At 53.9% G+C, this 13,926-nt stretch overlaps 1 protein-coding gene across 2 annotated transcripts in view; it reads right to left on the bottom strand.

The window, feature by feature from the left end:
- Window positions 1-978: 978 nt before the first annotated feature.
- Window positions 979-13,926, bottom strand: part of LOC309332891 (serine/threonine-protein kinase PLK2-like) — a 34,182-nt gene continuing 21,234 nt past the window's right edge. For both annotated transcript variants that reach the window (XM_081846216.1, XM_081846215.1), the window contains exons 3-15: window positions 11,864-11,980; window positions 10,942-11,071; window positions 8,922-9,009; window positions 7,659-7,754; window positions 7,157-7,355; window positions 6,127-6,265; window positions 5,444-5,511; window positions 4,569-4,665; window positions 3,795-3,866; window positions 2,784-2,946; window positions 2,523-2,652; window positions 1,711-1,821; window positions 979-1,578 (exon numbers count right to left, since the gene is read on the bottom strand). In XM_081846216.1, coding sequence (XP_081702342.1) covers window positions 1,390-1,578; window positions 1,711-1,821; window positions 2,523-2,652; window positions 2,784-2,946; window positions 3,795-3,866; window positions 4,569-4,665; window positions 5,444-5,511; window positions 6,127-6,265; window positions 7,157-7,355; window positions 7,659-7,754; window positions 8,922-9,009; window positions 10,942-11,071; window positions 11,864-11,980 — 1,599 coding nt within the window. In that variant the 3' untranslated portion in view covers window positions 979-1,389. The remainder of the gene's footprint in view (window positions 1,579-1,710; window positions 1,822-2,522; window positions 2,653-2,783; window positions 2,947-3,794; window positions 3,867-4,568; window positions 4,666-5,443; window positions 5,512-6,126; window positions 6,266-7,156; window positions 7,356-7,658; window positions 7,755-8,921; window positions 9,010-10,941; window positions 11,072-11,863; window positions 11,981-13,926) is intronic.

The raw sequence follows: 13,926 nt of genomic DNA, 5'->3' as shown, positions 1-13,926 counted from the left end.
TCCACAGAGAGTGCATCACCCTATAGAGCCACAGAGAGTGCATCACCCTATAGAGCCAACAGCCAGAGAGAGCCCCACTTCTCCGCTGAGGAGGAAGGATCCGCCCCCCATTGGTCTGTACTTTTGAGATTATGGGATGTCTGCAAATCTGCCCTTTAAGTCAGAACGCTGAGGACTTGAATCTTAGTAGACCTTTGGGAATAAATACAAGTTTGTCTTCAAAACAGGACTAGAATCTTGCTTTGCCCAAAAGGAAATGTTCAGAGAACCATAGAATGATAGATTTGGAAGGGACCCCAAGGGTCATCTAGTCCAACCCCCTGCAATGCAGGAACCATTTGCCCAATGTGGGGCTCAAACCTGCAACCCTGAGATTAAGTCTCCTGACTGAGCTATCATAGCCAAGTGGCAGCTTGTTGGCCGGTCCTTTTGAGCCATCTCTGCTGGGCAGTGTAGACAATATGGAATGAGAGGCAGTGGACCTGGGAGAGACCTGGGTTCGAATCCTAACTCAGTTGTGTAGCCCCACCTTGGGGGCCTGTCGCTGGCTCTCAGCTTCACCTCCCTCATAGGGTTGTTGTGGGGACAAAACAGGAGAAAGAAGCCTGAGTCACATGGTCTGAGTCACATTGCTTTAATTAAAAACAGGAATTTGGGAGGGAGCTGCTGTATCAGGACAGGGAACAGCTTAGCACTCGCCGCAGTCGTCATCGCCGCTGCTTGCCTGAGGTCGGCCATGGGCAAGAATCCTGCTCTGCCCACTAACCACCCTCCCCCCATTTCTCCCATACTCAGCTTGCACCCCACAGATCAAAACCCTCCAGCCACCAGAGACCCTCCTTCCCTCCCCTCATCTTGGGGGTCCCCTTGCTTTTTCCTCCTCACCGGCTCCACAGAACCACCACCCTCCAGCCCCCACAACCAGCACGGCAATGTGTGGGAAGCCCCACCCCAACCCCAACCACCCTCGCCCCCAACCACTGGCTGTCCAACCCCACTGGGACCCACAGCTGCCCCCTTTCTGTACCACTGCACTTGCTTATTATCCTCATAGATTTATGCAGTTGGAAGGGACCCCAAGAGTCATCCAGCCCAACGCCCTGCAATGCAGGAATATCCCACCCAACATGAGATTCGAACCCGCAACCCAATCTGCCGTCTCCGCTGCCTCAGGCTTCATCCTGCCCTCACCACCTGCTTGCTCCTAGGCTGCTCCTTACAAGACACAAGGATCCTGCCTGGATTTCCAACCCTTGCACAGAGCCCCGCCACCACCCCCTGGCCCCAACCCCACGTGGGGGGCAGAGCAGGATCTGGCCAGCAGCCTGTGAGTGACAGGGCAGGGAGTGTAAGTGGGCTCAGGGAAAGGGGGGTGCTGGGAGGGGTCTGCTACAGGCAGTGCAGCATGCTCAGGGCATAGCTGAGGCGCTCTCGCAAGGGGATCGTCCAACCTCGCAGGACCAGCGTCTCCAGTGGGAAGGTCCTGCTCTGGCGCTGCCGGTCCACGAAAGTCAGGAGGTACCCCCCAGCTGACGTGGGGCTCAGCACAAGCTTGGTGCGGTCGTGGTAGAAGTTGACCTGGGAATGGGGGGCAGAAAGGGGAGGAAGTGAGGGGTGTGTGGAAAACAACTTGGTGGGAAAGAAAAACCGTAAGATGGAGACCCCTCCTCCCCACCCCACCCCACCCCACCCCACCCAGGTGACTCTTACCTGCAGGGTCCCGTCGCTGAAGAGCATCAAAAGTGCCTCCTGGGACTTTGCAAAGTGCAGGAGGCAGAGGTTGTCCAGCGAGGTGGTGGGACTTGCCTGCTGGTGACCCCCCTGGGGAAGGAGGAGGGGAAATTGTAGAATGGCAGAGATGGAAGTTCAAGCTCTGGTTTCCCCAGTAGTGATGTATGGAAGTGAGAGCGGGACCATAAAGTGGGACCATCAAGAAGGCTGATCGCCGAAGAATGGATGCTTTTGAATTCTGGTGCTGGAGGAGACTCTTGAGAGTCCCATGGACTGCAAGAAGATCAAACCTCTCCATTGTGAAGGAAATCAGCCCTGAGTGCTCACTGGAAGGACAGATCCTGAAGCTGAGGCTCCAAGACTTTGGCCACCTCATGAGAAGAGAAGACTCCCTGGAAAAGACCCTGATGTTGGGAAAGATGGAGGGCACAAGGAGAAGGGGACGACAGAGGAGAAGATGGTGGGACAGTGGTCTCGAAGCTACCAGCATGAGTTTGACCAAACTATGGGAGGCAGGAGTGCTTGGCGTGCTCTGGTCCAGGGGGTCACGAAGAAGCGGACACGACCAAATGACTAAACAACAACAAGAGATGGAAGGCCCCCTGAGGGTCATGTAGCCAGGCAGGAATCTTTTGCCCAATGAGGCTTGAACCCACAACCCTAAAATTATGGGTACCTTCCAACTCTACAGCAGTTTATTTCATATTGGATACAATTTAAAAAGAACTGGGGTTCAGGGGGGCATCAGCTCTCATCTTCTGGCTGCTCGCCTCCCATCCTGCTCTGCTCACCTCCAGGAGTCGCTGCTGCATGTACCGGCTGAAGAAGTGGAGAACCCCCATTTTCATGGTCAGCGAAGGCGGCACATCTCTCCGCGGGAAGGATGAGGCCTTGTGGAGCTCGGGGCAGTAGCAGACGCGCCTGGGGGGGTGCAGGTAGGAGAGATTTTTAAGAAACCAGCAGGCAGCTCAAGCCAGCTTCTTTTCCTCTGCCCTCCTCAGCCCTTTCTGCGCTCATGAAGAGAGCAGGAAACAGGGTGGGGCGGCACTCACTGGCGTTGCGGGCAAAGAGCGATGTGGGTCCCATCGGCCATCAGCACTCCGGTGGAGCCGTCCGAGAGCAGGTAGCTGAAGCCGTACTTGTTGGAGTAGTCGACCCACTTGGTGACCATCTGGACGGGTCCAGCCCTTGGGGGCCCCTCGGGATCCTCTTCCGCTGCAGAGAAGGCAGGAAGGGGGGGCGGAGGGAGGAGCTCAACTCCCCCCCCCAAAAAAACCTCCTTTAGGTTTTATCTCCCTGCATTTTCTAAAATTGGGTCTGTACTTTATAGCCTCCTAGGGGTGCAGCAAAAAACAAACAAACCTGCCAGCCTATTTGCAAAGCTAAGCAGGGTCTGCTGTGGTTTCAAATTGGGTGGGGGGGATGCAAGTTGAGATTCTTCCCTTGCAGGGGGTTTGACTACATGACCCTCAGGGGACCCTTCTGATGTGTTGTTCAAGGGGAAAATAGTTCTTTCTTGTGCTTATTTTGTTATGTATTCCGTGGTTATTATATTGTAATTTAACATAGCTGACCACCCTGAGATCTGCAGATGAAGGGCAGGATACAAATTTAATAACAAGAATTCTGCTGCACAACTGCTGCTTCCGACCTGAACCCAATAATGGCAGAGTCGGAAGGGACCCCGAGGGACATCCAGCCCAACCCGCTGCTATGCAGGAATCTTTCGCCCAACGTGGGGCTCGAACCCACGGCCCTGAGATTAAGAGTCTCGAGCTCTCCCAGGTCAGAATACTAAGGGGCTCCTTTACTGACACCCCCCCCCCAAATCTGGAAGAAATGAAGTCCGAAGATGGGACCCTCAACCTTCCTTTCCAAGAGATTCAGTTTCTCCCTCCTCCAAGGTGCTGCGCAGACATTTCCAGGCTGCGTGATGACATGAGGGTGACCCTAAAGGTGGCCATTTAAGGCAGGCAGAGACAGTCCCTTCCAGGGACAGGGGGTGGGAGGTCAGAACACAGCCAGTTCCTGGGCCTGGGCATGCAAACAATAGGGAGCCTCACCCAGGGGGATGGTCTTCAGGCAGGTCCGCAGAACTTCATCCACTTTGGCCATGATGCTCCTCTCGGCATCGGCTGGAGGAGAGACAGAGATGGAGTGAGAAGCAGCAGGCGCTGGGGGCAGACTCTCCACCTGCATCTCTGCCCCCCACAGCCTTCCAAACCCGGCAGGTTCCTGCCCCCCCCCCCATTTCCTGAACGCTTAGCTCCATTCCTACACAGGACAGCCGAGATGGGAAGCTGCAGCAGCCTTGTCCTGAGCTGGGCTGGGCCTGGATATGAAGGTACGTCCCAGCCCCACCCCACTTCTCCTCCCTTCCTGCCCCAAATTCCAAATTAGAGGTTTTGGGGTTCAACTGTTGCAGCTCCCTTTCTGGAGGCCTCCTGGAGCCACCCCAGAGCAGCACAGAAGGAGGGTGCTGAGTTTGGGGTTGCCTTTCTCACTGACTCCCACAAGCCTCCCCAGGCTACCCGCTTCTTCCCAGCTCACACCTCCCTCTGGCTCTGTGGCCCAATTTTTCTGCATCTTTCAGCTCTGATAACCCCTGGAACCACAGAATGGTAGAACTGGAAGGGGACTCCAGGGGTCATCCAGCCCAACCCCCTGCAATGCAGAAACAGAGGACAGCCTCCTGTCATCCTGTCTGTTTGGGTCTCTGGCAAGCGGTCCTCAGGCTGGAAAAAGGAGCTGCTTCACTCCTGCTCTGCCCAATCAGGAGATCCCCCAGACTCTCAGCCGCAAGCACCCCAGTTCTTGGCCTCGGTGGTGCCACTCACCCGCCTCCCGGCTGACGTTCAAGGAGCCCCTCATGAGCAAGCAGACGGGGAAGGTGGCTGTGTCCTCAGTGGCATTCTGGCTGTCCTCTTCCACTTCCTTCCAGAGGACAAGAAGAAAGAAGCAGCCCGTAAAGCCCACAGAACAGGGTGGACTGGGAAGCCCCCCTGCAGCCCCCACAGAGGACATCTGGGAGGGAAGAGGGTGGGCCACTCCCCTACGAACTTCAGAAATTGTTTGCGCCTGGACATCAGTAGGCACCATTTTGAATCACCAGATTTGTATCTGCGGTGTGCTTGTGTTCATCGCATTCATAGTCTACCTTTCCTCAAGGAATCATAGTAGAGTTGGAAGGGGGTCCCCAAGGGCCATCTAGTCCAACCCCCAGCAATGAAGGAATATGGGGGGTTGCACCTGTACCCTTGGAGTTATCAGCCCCATGCTCCAACCAACGGAGCTATGATTTCATTATGTTCCATTTCTGGTTTTTCAGATCAAATGATTTTCCAGACTATTTACGGATGCCGCCTTTGTCCTGCCCCCCCCCCCCGGGTGGGGCATGTTCTCGCTCACCTTGGTGGCCGTAGCTGCTCTCCCCTTACTGCAGAAGGAACAACAGAGGCTGGGCAGCCTGGGCTTGCCTCCAGCCAGTCACGTAAGTCCAGTGGGATTCTAGCCAGGGACTTCCTGGCTGCTAAGTCTCACAAATCAATCCATCAGTTGATCAGTCTCCGTGATACGGGCAGTTCCCATGCCCAAGGACACCAGGAAGATCCATTTGGGGGCACCAGATTTGGGCCTCACTCAGGGTGCCCTATTACCCAAGACTACCAAAGTCCGACCCGGATTGATTGACACACACAGAGCCATTTCTTACCAGGCTGGGGGTCTCGGCAGGCTTCCCAAGTGGTGGCATCCCTTCCGCTTCCTGGGGTGGGGGGCTCACTGGGGGAGAGGCAGAAGAGGGGCCCCATTAGATTCGCAGCCTTTGGGGGGGCTCACTCCCTGATGGCTTAGCCGTGCAGGGGAAAGAGGATGGGGTCATGCCCAGTAATGCCAATTTAAAACCGAAATAGATTTTGCATTTCAATTTGTTTCAAAATTGGGGCGCACACGTTCCTGCCCTTCTGCATGGCACCTGACTCTCCCCTTACGTGGGACTGAAGGATTAATCAAGGAAAGCAAGGTTGCCTCTGAGCCTGTGGAGAGCACTGTCCCCTTCTTCATACAGTGCATCATTAAACTGTGGAACTTGCTGCCACAGGAGACAGCCATGGCTCTTCTGAGAGAACCTCCAGGTCTAGAGGCAGTCTATCATGATTCCTAGATTTTTAGGGAATTTGGCTACTGTGGGAACAGGACGCTGGACTAGAGGGGCCCCCTTGGGCCTGATCCAGCGATTCTATTGTTACATTGCCAGGGCTCCAGTGAAAAGCGAGGTTCCCTCTGAGTACTTGGAGAGCACTGTCCCCTCTCTGCTAGACTGTGGAGGATGGTCTTCCATTTGGGGGAGAGTTCCTGGCGGCCTCCTCACCCCACCCCTTGCAAGCGAAGGCTCACCTGTCCGGGTCTCCTGGCACAGAGAGCCACGCAGGAAAACCTTTGCCGCTTTCTGGAAGAACTTCCTCAGTGGGTTGGGAAGCATGAAGAGCGGGGCAGAATGACAGGCGCGGGAAGGCAGCTGGGTCGGGGTGAAGCCCTGGCGAGAGAGAGAGCAGGATGAGTCCCTTCACGCTCCCAAGCCACGCTTGCAAAACAGACAAGCAGCAGAATGTGAGAGAACATCCTGGCTGCTCAAGGCAAAAGCAGAGTCGCTTGTGGGTGAGAAATGTCGACCTGGATTGGAAATGGGGCCCTTTCCCCTTTCCCCTTTCCCCTTTCCCCTTCTTTTTCCCTTTCCCTCTTTTCCTTTTCTTCTCTCCACACAGGAAGAAGGCTCAGAGCTCGGAGAGGGGTGGTGGGATGGCACTGAAGGGTCAGAGGGAGAAGACGGGGAGGAGGAGGTGTTGAAAACTGAAGAAGTAACAGGGCTTAGTGAGCGGGGAGAGTCTATGGCAGAGAGCAGTCCAGACTCAGAGGCAGGAGCTGAAGCAGGAGAGGAAGGAGGCCAAGAGGCAGAGAGGGGAAGAGTCATGGGGGTCTCCCCCTCCTGCTACGAGAAGCTCCCCTCCCCGCTGGTCTCCCAGGACCAGGAGAGGCATGAAAAGGGTGGAGCAGAGGTTGGCTTAGTCTCTGATTGCTTGGGAAAGACCCTGGAGAGGAGGCAGGGAGCTTCCATCTCAGCAACTGACTTTCATGCAGCGAGACCACCAGGAAGGAGCTGCTCTACTCACTAGGCCAAGTCTGTGCAGATCGTGGTTTTGCTAGCAAACAGTTCACTCCAACTTTGAACTGCAGCATGGGAGTAGAGCCTAAGACTCTGCCAGTCAGGGTCTGGGCATTCTCCCTGGGTGCAAGCTAGTTTCCCATGGCCACATGAGAACTAGGATCTTAGCTCATGTTCCTCTGCCCAGCCTGCTGGAAGAGATCCCAAGTCAGAGACCCTGCAGAGCCACTGCGTCTGGGAGCTGCTTTGCCCCTGGGCACCCACCTGAGTGAAAAACTCGTGGGCGAGGGTTTCTTCCAGGGTGGGCCGTGCTTCAGGATCGGGGGCCAGCAGCTTCCCAATGAGGCTTCTGGCCCTGGGTGAGAGGCGGCTGGGGGTGGGGTAGCGCCCTTCACGGATGCAGCGGTACATCTCCTGCTTGTGGGTGATCTCAAAGGGGGAGCAGCCCGTGAGGGCCGTGTATCTGGGGGGGGGGGAGAAGCAGTGGGTCAGCCAGAGAGCCAAGGAGGGGACCCCATAGATCCTTTATTTCATTTTGTACATAAAACATAGAGAATGACTGGCAAAAAAACAAAAACAGACCTAGAGGCATGTAGGATAACTCAGTTGGTAGAGCAGGAGACTTAATGCCAGGGTCGTGGGTTCGAGCCCCACCATGAGCGAAAGATTCCTGCATTGCAGAGGGCTGGACTAGATGACCCTGGGAGGTCCCTTCTAAGTCTGCAATTCTGCAGTTCTAGTATTCCTTTCCACCAGAGTTACTTACATGATGCAGCCAAGAGCCCAGACATCCGACTTGAACGAGTGCCCCTTTTTGGCAATGACTTCAGGAGCCAGGTAATTGGGGGTCCCACAGACCACTCTGTGGGGAGAGGAAAGGCCCTTTAGGGAAGGGGGAAAGCAACAGCAACACTGAGGAAGCCAGGCTTCCCTTCTGCATGCAGGACAGGTGCTCTAGAGCTGCAAATCCAGCAAGATGCTAGTCCGCATCGTTCTGAATTAAACAGGAATAGAGGAATTTTCCTTATACCGAGTCCAGCCATTGCTCCATCTATCCCAGCGCTGACTGGCAGCAATGACTGTCCAGGGTTTCAGACTCAGCCATCTCTCTCAGTCACCCCTGCTGTGGACCCTGCCACCTTCTGCATGCCTAGCAGCTGCTCTGCCCCTGGGCTGCAGCCTATGAGGCTTCTACCAGCAAGAAGGTAGGAGATTTGAACCCACAACCAGATGAAAAACTGGATCAGATTTGCTGCAGACTCCTCCTCCTCCTCCTCCATGGAGGTCTGGGCAGGGATTGCTCTGGAAAGCTGATGGATCTGGCTGGATATTCAGTGGTACCTCGGTTTATGCACTTAATCCGTTCCGGAAGTTTGTTCTTAAACCAAAACCGTTCTTAAACTCGGAAGCGCTTTCCATAATGAGGCTTCCTGTGCCGGTGTCCTTCCACCATCTGGATTCTGTTCCGAGACCGAAGTAAGGTTTGCAAACTGGGACACTACTTCCGGTTTTGCGGAGTTCGTAAACCGAATCATTCGTAAACAGGACTGTTCTTAAACCGAGGTACCACTGTGTAAGGAAACTGGCTTTCCTCCCCACCCTGGGAGAAATTAGGGATCCTTCTGTGCCCAATCAGAAACAGAGGCTGCAGAATCACTCAGGAGTAATCCCCATTGGAACAAGAGGTTTCCCTTCCGAGGACACCTACAAAAGTGTCAGACTAGGACTTGGGAGAGGCCAGTGTTCAACTCTTGCCCCTCAGGCAGGAATCTCACTGGGTGAGCTTGGGGAACAGTTGCTGCCCCTCAGTCTGGCCTACCCAGTGGCCATTGTGTGGATCAAGTGGGGAGGGAGGGGAGAGAAGAAGCATGGGGTCCCCTGAGGTCCTTGGAGTTAAGAAAGGTGGGATGCAAATGCATGAAAGGAAGGAATAACTAAATATTGCAACTCCAAGGCTTTAATGTCTGCCTTTACCCCACCAGGAAATCCGAGGCTCCCTTTCTCTGCCCAGCCACCCCATAATACTCACCCTCTCCTCCGGTTGGCCTGCTCCTCACGAGTCGCCAGCCCCAGGTCCCCAATCTTCACCTGCATGGTCTTCGTGATGAAGAAGTTACCTGAGCCCATGAAGAGTTCAGAGGTATAGAGAGTCCCATCCTTTCCCACACTAAGTGCTGGACAGTTGCTCCCAGAAAAGAGCCAGTGGGGTCCTGGGAGATCCGGGTTCAGATCTCGCCACTCAGCCATGAAACTCCCTGTAGGCCAGTCAGCTTGGCCTGCCTCACAGGGCTCTTGTGAGGACAAAGCGGGCCAAAGTTTGTGCTGTGTGCACTCCTTTCAGAACAGAAGGAACAGAATGAAGAATAAACTTGGAGGCTGCATTGGGCAACAACTGGGGGGGTCAGTGGGGGCCCTTTTTTACCTTTGATGTTTTAGCATGTTTTTATATCTGCTGGAAGCTGCCCAGAGCGGCTAGGGCAACCCAGTCAGATGGGTGGGGTACAAACAATAACATTATGGAGAGCTCCGTTGGTGAGAGCTTGGTGCCGACAATGCCAAGGTTGCAGGTTCGACCCCCGTCCAGGACAGCTGCATATTCCTGCATTGCAGTGGGTTGGGCTGGATGACCCTCAGGGTCCCTTCCAACTCTACAAATCTATAATTCTATGACTGGAGAAGGGAAGTGTGTGTTACAACAAGTTCACTTTTTCAAAGAATGAGTTTCCTTGTGCAAGAATGGCCTGTGACCTCAATTGGCGGGCATGGGACCGAATCCTACCCCAAAATAGTGACAGTCTGGTCTGGAGGCCCTGCAGACCTCTGCAGAAGCAAACCAGGATGGGTGCTGTGGTCTGTCAGGAAAGGTCTTCATCTCCCCTCCCACCTTTCCCTTGTTAAATTTGCAAATAAAAATAAATTTTGCAAAAGCACAATTTCTTGATAAGCAAGCTGTCTGGAAGACCTTGGGCTCTTTGCAAATGCACGATGTCGGCTGGAGGCTCAGGATGCAGAGACGCTTGTGCCTGTGTGTGAGAGAGATCCTTGCTCTGCCCTTGCAGGCTAAATCAGATCAGCGTTCGCACTCAGAGCCTCCCGCCCCTGGCAATACTGCCATGAGGTCACCCTGCAGGCATTCACTCTGCCCCCACCAGAGTCATCCTGGGCTGCTGTGTATATTTTTAACCCCCTCTCCAAAGCCCAGGAGGGTCCCGGGACAGAGAGCGAATTGGGGGCACTGGGTGATTAACTCTTCCTGCGCTGTAGTGCCAATAACGGCATCCCATCCCTTGGCCTGGCGGGTGTGAGAGCAAATCGGCTCTTCTGGTGCAGAAACAGGGAGCGGATCTCTCCCAGCGATGAAGCAGAGAAAGGACCCTTCACACCTTCCATGCATTTCTCAGCTTTCACATTCCAAAAACAAGAGGTGCTAAAAAGTTGCAACATGATTTGAAAGATGTTTTGTTTAAGTGAATATAGTTTAATTTTGCCTGGTAAGCGAAATGTGCATAAAAATGCATAGAAATAATTAAAAATGACTGCCAAGTACTTGCAGTTATATTATAGATTATTATAGATTGTTGTTGTTATTGATTACCTAACATTTTCAGAAGGCAAAATTAAAATTCTTTGGTTTTCCAAAAGACATTTAGGTGCATCTTCATCAAACATAAACTTGCCAAGTTAAATGTTGTCCCATCACAAAATGTTGTCCCAGCAGAATTCCTCAGGCCCAAAGCATATTTCTAAGACCCATCACTGAACAAATTTGCAAAAATTAAGTTTCGTCCTCTAAAATGACACACCCTGTCATGAACCTTAAAAATCTACAGATTGTGCACTGGTGGGGGGGGCGTGGTGGTTGTTGCTCTGAGCCATTGGGGCGGAGCTGATGTCTGGTAGTGGTGTGGAGCATGGGCTATGAGGCTGGTGTTACCCCATCGGAGGTACGACTCCTCCCCTAGCACCCCATACAGGTCCCACGGGTGCGACCGCAGCACACCCAGCACGGGTCCGTTGGAGGCCCCCTCCCCCAGCCGCCGGACACCTACTCAGCTTGAGGTCCCGGTGAATGATGCCTTGCTGGTGGAGGTACTGGAGGCCAGCAATGACTTGCTTGAGGTAGAAGCGGACCTCAGGCTCCGTCAGCGTCTTGCGGGCTTTCAGGATGTGGGCCAGGGACTGGAGAGAGAGAACACCAGGGTTTTAGCAGCCTCACTCCAAATCCCAGGGTCCCAAAGGGTGCCACTCCCCACAGGTCATGGGGGCTGAATTGCACCCCCCAAAAAAAGAAATCTTATGGGGACAGCTGCATCTGTTGAATTGCCTGCCCTTTTGTGCAATGCTTGTGCAATGTGAAAGAGCGTGGCCTGAGATGGCAGAAAAGGATGGGGCCCCTGGTGAAATTCCTTACTCAGGCGGGTCAGAATAGTAAATAAAGCTTCAGGGTGCTAACTTCTTAGCACCTTCTGAACAAATAACAATAACAGTAACAATAATAATAATTTTATGATTTATACCGCGCCCATCTGGCTGGGTTTCCCCAGCCACTCTGGGCAGCTTCCAGCAGAATATGAAAACATTATAAAACATCAAACATTAAAAACATCCTGATACAGGGCTGCCTTCAGATGTCTTCTAACAACTGAGTAGTTATTTATCTCCCTGACATCTGGTGGGAGGGCGCCACCACCAAGAAGGCCCTCAGAGCTGGACCTCAGAGCAAGGGGTGGTGCTGTGGAGAAGCTCCAATGGCCAACTTCAGCAGACTGGGCATTTGTCAGAAACACAGGAGTAAACTGAGTCACTTTTTCCCAGGGATTCTTGAACTCCAATTCCTGCACTGCAACCCTGCAATTCTATGGACAACTTTCTGTATTCCATTGCAGGCGGAAGGAAGGAAGGAAACCCTTTGAGGGCCCAGCCTGTCAGCTCCCTCTCTGCTCTGGCTCTCCCTTTCTCTCTTTTTCTCACCTTCCGACTGCAGTACTCCAGGACCATGTAGATGTTCTCCTGGTCAGCAAAATGCCGGTGGAAGCCGACAACATTCCTGTGCTTGAGCTGGCTGTGCAGCTCGATCTCACGCTCGACCTGCAGGGGGTGGGGGGAGAAAGCCACGAGGTTCCTGCTGAAGCGCCAGCAGAGACACCCACCCGCCCACCCACCTTGCGCCAGCAGAGAGGAGAGGAGCCACGGGTGCAGGTGCTGGAGTCAGCGAGAAACTCAGCAATATCTACAGGACAAAGGAGAGCAAAGCGCATGGAGAATCTGCAATGAGAAAGGAAGGCGCTGGCCTCTGCCTCTGCTAGAGACCGTTGCCCTTTGCCCCCCCCCCCATTTTGGCAGTCTCCCCACTTTCCAGAACCTTAGACTGGAAGCTCTTTGGGGCAGGATCCCTTTGGCTGCATGGCGCCTGGCGGCCTCTTAGCTCACATCCTATGCGACTGGGTGCTTTTTGCAATATTCCCTGCCCCAAGGAGCTTCTGATCCCAGGATGGCAAGGGTGTAGTGTGGGGACTGGGGGGTCGTGGCCCTGGGCACACAATTTTGAGGGGTGCAAAACAGGCGCTGGCTTCCAAGGGAATCCCTGTCCTTCCCTGTCTGCCAAAGTCCCCAGAGCCCAGCCTGGGCCAGCCACCATGTACCCGGGCCCCTTGCCGAAGGGCCACCTGGCAGCACTCACTCTTGGATGGAGAGGACAGAGGGAGGCAGACAAGGGGCAGCCTCGGCATGGCCTGGTGCAGCACTCCTCTCTGCGGGCATTGGGGGGATTTGCCCGCCATGGGCCACGTCAGCTGGCTGGACTCCCCCCTGCACAGGTGGGCAGTGCCCTGGACACCAGCAATGCACGCTAAGCCACTGGCTGGGTAAAATGTCATGGGGAAGTGGAGGCACAGAGCTGCGCTGGGATCAGGAGGGGCAGGGTCACACATCCGTCACAGATCAGATCCCAAAGATGAATTTGCTTCACAGATAATCATAATAATTAATAATAATTTTATTACTTATACCCCACCCATCTGGCTAGGTTTTCTCAGATTTGAGAAAAACCCTGCAGCAGACGGATCAGGCCCATCGCAGCTAGCATCCTGCCCTCCCAGGAGCCAACCAGACACCTCAAAGGGAAACTCACTAGCAGGACCTGAGAGCAGCAGCCTTCTCCCACTCCAGCGTTCTAAGATAGGCTGGCTTGTCCATGGAGGCTCCATTGAGGAATCATAAGAAACTAAAAAGAGCTCAACTGGTGGATCAGACTCAAAGGGGGCCCATCGATCCCAGTCTTCTCTTCTCATAGTGACCAAATACCCCTAAGAACCAAGCAATCGAGATAGACTGCCTCTGGACCTGGAGGTTCCATCAGAATGTAAGAAGAGCCGGCTGGATCAGGTCAATGGCCCATTTTGCCCAGCATCCTGTCCTCAGAGTGGCCAACCATTATGAGAAACCTACAAACAGGATCCGAGCACAAGAGCAACTCTCTCCTCCAGCAGTTTCCAACACAGTGGCGTAGCGTGGGTTGTCAGCACCCGGGGCAAGGCAAGTAATTTGCGCCCCCTAATCCATGGATTTGCGCCCCCTAACCCTAACCCCCAGATGTTGCGCCTGGTGCGGCCGGCCCCCCCCTGCACCCCCCACGCTACGCCACTGTTCCAACAACTGGGATTCGGAAGCCTCTGACTGTCAGGACAGAGCATAACCATTGTGGCTGGTAGCCATCCAAAGCCACGCCTCCTCCTTGAATTTGTCCAATCCTCATTTCAAAGCCATCCAAGCTGGTGGCCGTCAGTGTCTCCTGTGGGAGGGAGTTCCACAGTTTAACTCTGTGCTGCCTTCTTTAATCTACTGGAATTTCAGCTTTGCCCATGAATTCCAGCGTCAGGACAGGAGAGGAAGAAAAGCTTCCTTTTGCCCACTTTCTTCTACTTTGCATGATTTTAAGCCTTGTTTAAATGCTCAAGTGTAGAGGAACGCCACCCTTTGGGTGGGAATAAAGGGGTCAGGAAAAGAAAAGTGTGTGTCCCCCAATATTGAGAAAG

The sequence above is a fragment of the Podarcis erhardii genome (genome assembly GCF_964252035.2).
Source record: "Podarcis erhardii genome assembly, chromosome: 18".
In the NCBI taxonomy this organism is placed as follows: Eukaryota; Metazoa; Chordata; class Lepidosauria; order Squamata; family Lacertidae; genus Podarcis; species Podarcis erhardii.
Note: the sequence above shows the minus strand (reverse complement) of the source record. Positions and strands in the feature narration are given on the sequence as shown.